Here is a 3,292-nt window from a genome sequence, read left to right as displayed (position 1 = left end):
TCACTAGATGCCTCAGTAGACCCTTCGCTGGAAGCTTCTGTGGAGGCTTCACTAGATGCCTCAGTAGACCCTTCGCTGGAAGCTACTGTCGAGGCTTCACTAGATGCCTCAGTAGACCCTTCACTAGAAGCTCCTGTGGCAGCTTCACTAGTTGCTCCTGTTGAAGACGCCGTGGAGGATTGTTCCAACATTTCGGTAGAGGATTCAGTAGTTTGCTCGGACGGGGGAACACTTGTTGTTTCTTCGGAAAGAGCTTCCGTGGAGCTGCCGCTAGACACCTCACTTGAAGATTCTACAGTTGATAATTCACTTGAAGTATGGGTAGTTGATGATTCTTGTGGTGGAACGTCACTAGAGCTCTCCGTGGACGTATTTTCCATCGAAGCAAATAAGAAGAGGCTGGTCATTTTCGAAGGTTCGGTGCTCGATGCAGTCGCAGTGTCGGCTGCGCCCTCTGAAGAAGCCTCAACTGTGGTTGTGCTTTCAGTAGAACCAGTCACTTCACTTACTGCTTCGAGATCTGGAATCGTTGTAGTAGACACTGATTTAACGTCATCGGAAGGAATGGGAGTGGTACCTGTTTCGTCCTCTTCGTCTTCGCACATATAGTTACAGCAAATGTCCTTTGTTGGTGGCAATAATGTACAACCGTCCTCAACACATTCTTCTACAGCACAGACAAGTTCCTCGAAGAGGCATGTGCAACTCTTACAAGGGTCATCCTGAGGTACCGTTGTGTTGTGCGAATACGTTTTGCCGTCGATGACGCAATCTGCGAGAACAAATAAAATCCAATTTGAAAACATGTATTACGTATATAATTATAGGACATTTATCAAGCTGACCAACAAGCATACAAACATTATGATAGAAAACGTATCTGCCCAGTAACAAAGGGTCTATAGCTTTATTCCCTATCCATTTTGTCCGATCATGTTTTCTTATCGGTAGTAAAAAGTGTCTGTGTATGTAGTGAGTCACTATACAATTGCTATACAAGCTTGTCGGTACTTCATATTTCACGGTCGACTATTATAGCAATTTACCATTGAGACTGGGAGCCGGCGTCGTTTTGTCTTGAGGGCAGTCGTAGTAGGGGCAGCACTGGCTATCTTCCTTGACCACCTTACAATTCGAAACGTCCTCTTGAGGCTCATGGCAGGAGATGTGATCACACTGAATTACACCTTCGGCTCCACATGTGCAGTTGGCTAAGCACGGGTCTTTCATCCGAATAGTCTCACTTATTTTGTACACCACGCCGTCGACATCACACCTGGAAGAACTGAGAAACTGTGTTATTGCACTATGTTCAAACGATTTTCTATCCGCCAAATTATGTGCTACACAGAGGAACTTACTCATCGGCTCTTCCTTGCTCCTCTCGGGACCCGCCATCGGAGATCCGTGTGGTTTCCTCAGCTGACGCCGTTGTTGCTTCCGAGAAAAATACAGGTTGTTCCGTTTCAGCAGTAATAGCTTGAGACCCTAGGTCAGTAGAGGAAGTTTCGGTTGCGAGTTCAGGTGAACTAGATGCTGACTTCGGCGTGGTGGTAGTGTCTTCCATTTCTACGGCTGTGGCCTCCTCAAGAGGCACAATTGTAGTCGTCGTAGGGCCTGCTCAGAAAAAGCATAGTATGATGAATAACGGTTTCTGTAGTATGATTATTTAGCAGAATGATAAGTGCATGTTGCTGTAATGACGAGGGTATATATGATAATGATTTCCTAAAGGAGATGATAATTCGATAACTGAGTTACAATGATGTGCTTACAATCAAATTTGGTGGGACAGCATTCTCCTTCTTGAAGTTCTCCAGCGGTGCATCCTGGGGGTGTCTGACACTCCTGGCTCTGACAGATAACAGTATTATTTGGCATGCAATAACAGTTCTGGCACTTGTCGACACTGGGCACTGAGTCACCAGTGACGAACATCATTCCCTCATGCTCACAGCCTCCAGGAGCGACAGTTGTTAAAGTTTCTTGGTCCGCCATAGCAGCTGTAAATTTAAATTAAATAAAAAATAGATTGATATAAAAAATTACACTAAAACAAATGTTTCGGTGCATCTCTATTTTTTATACTGAACTAGGAATAATATTTGGCCTAAAAGCTGGGAACTTGCTCATAAATTATTTGTCTTAGAGTCTCGTAAAATATGGGCCGAAAAATGCGGTCAACAGTTATCGTAAAAGGCCTATTGAATCTCTATGCAGTCATCGTAAACTTCATGTGTTTATATAAAAGTGCATCCACTTATTTGTTCGGATTAAACATTTTCTAAAAAATCTACCATAACTTCTCTTTTCCTGAATATATTCAGAAACAAGATAGTCTTTTTAAAGTATTTATTAATCTATGAGTGACTAATTTATTCGGTGTGTAGGCTTACAGCAATCGTATCTCGAAGGACAACATGTTGGTTTGCGTTTATTAAAAACTGGCGAGCAGCCCTCAATATGTAGCACGCAGTCTTGAAGGACACAAGCAGAACTGTTCCTCACACAGTAGCATGTCTCACAAGGATTTGTGGGGTCCGCAGGCAGCCTTTGGCCGTCAGTGTAGAACTTGTCGTTGATAAAGCAACCTATGTAAAAGCAGTATGGAATATAATTATGTTTCGTGCTAATTTAGGCTAAAGGAAACTCTAACTCAATTTATACTTCGCTAACTTGTTGAAACAAACGTGCTGAGCAACGGAAAATTAAACTTAACATTTGACTTATTGCCTTCTTTATGACCACGTCTTTATCGTATCAAATTAAATCTTAAGTTTAGATTATCCGCAAATAGCTAAGTTACCTGCCATATACAAAAATGTGTTTGTACACGATCTAGTTACTTTACAGACAGGATCTGGTGTTACGGTAAACTAGGATACATTTTCTACGATAAAAAAATGGAATAATTGCAAATCAGGAGGCAATATTTATATTTAAAAAATCACAATTAACGTTTGTTATTGTTGAACTCTCTCAAAAAAAAAAGGACCCCTTATGAGGATCCTCCTGTATATGGTTACTAACATACCCAAGTAATTCAGATCATTCTATATAACTATTCTGATACGGAGTTCAAATGATTACTTATTAATGAAGTAATAGTAATAACATTAATAAATTATTAGAATGTTAAAATGTCGTTTAACAACAACTGTCCCCAGGCTTACGTAGAGCATGCAAATAGCAATCATAATTGTATGTAAAAATGCAAACCTCACAGTTCGCACTGAGATCGCTATACTAAAGTAAAAATAGTGAAGTTTTATGTCAATGATTAGATGTATTT

The 3,292-nt window shown here is 40.8% G+C and overlaps 1 protein-coding gene across 1 annotated transcript in view; it reads right to left on the bottom strand.

Annotated features, from left to right (window-relative positions):
* Positions 1 to 2,556, bottom strand: part of LOC111252694 (uncharacterized) — a 19,675-nt gene extending 17,119 nt beyond the window's left edge. Inside the window, exons 1-5 of the mRNA XM_086992556.1 lie at positions 2,397 to 2,556; positions 1,776 to 2,003; positions 1,362 to 1,617; positions 1,047 to 1,285; positions 5 to 772 (exon numbers count right to left, since the gene is read on the bottom strand). Coding sequence (XP_086848682.1) covers positions 5 to 772; positions 1,047 to 1,285; positions 1,362 to 1,617; positions 1,776 to 1,998 — 1,486 coding nt within the window. The 5' untranslated portion in view covers positions 1,999 to 2,003; positions 2,397 to 2,556. The remainder of the gene's footprint in view (positions 1 to 4; positions 773 to 1,046; positions 1,286 to 1,361; positions 1,618 to 1,775; positions 2,004 to 2,396) is intronic.
* Between the last annotated feature and the right edge of the window lie 736 nt (positions 2,557 to 3,292).

Source organism: Varroa destructor, unplaced genomic scaffold, assembly GCF_002443255.2.
Source record: "Varroa destructor unplaced genomic scaffold, Vdes_3.0 BEIS01000006.1, whole genome shotgun sequence".
Taxonomy (NCBI): domain Eukaryota; kingdom Metazoa; phylum Arthropoda; class Arachnida; order Mesostigmata; family Varroidae; genus Varroa; species Varroa destructor.
The sequence above is the reverse complement of the archived record's forward strand: the minus strand, read 5'-3'. Positions and strand labels throughout refer to the sequence as shown.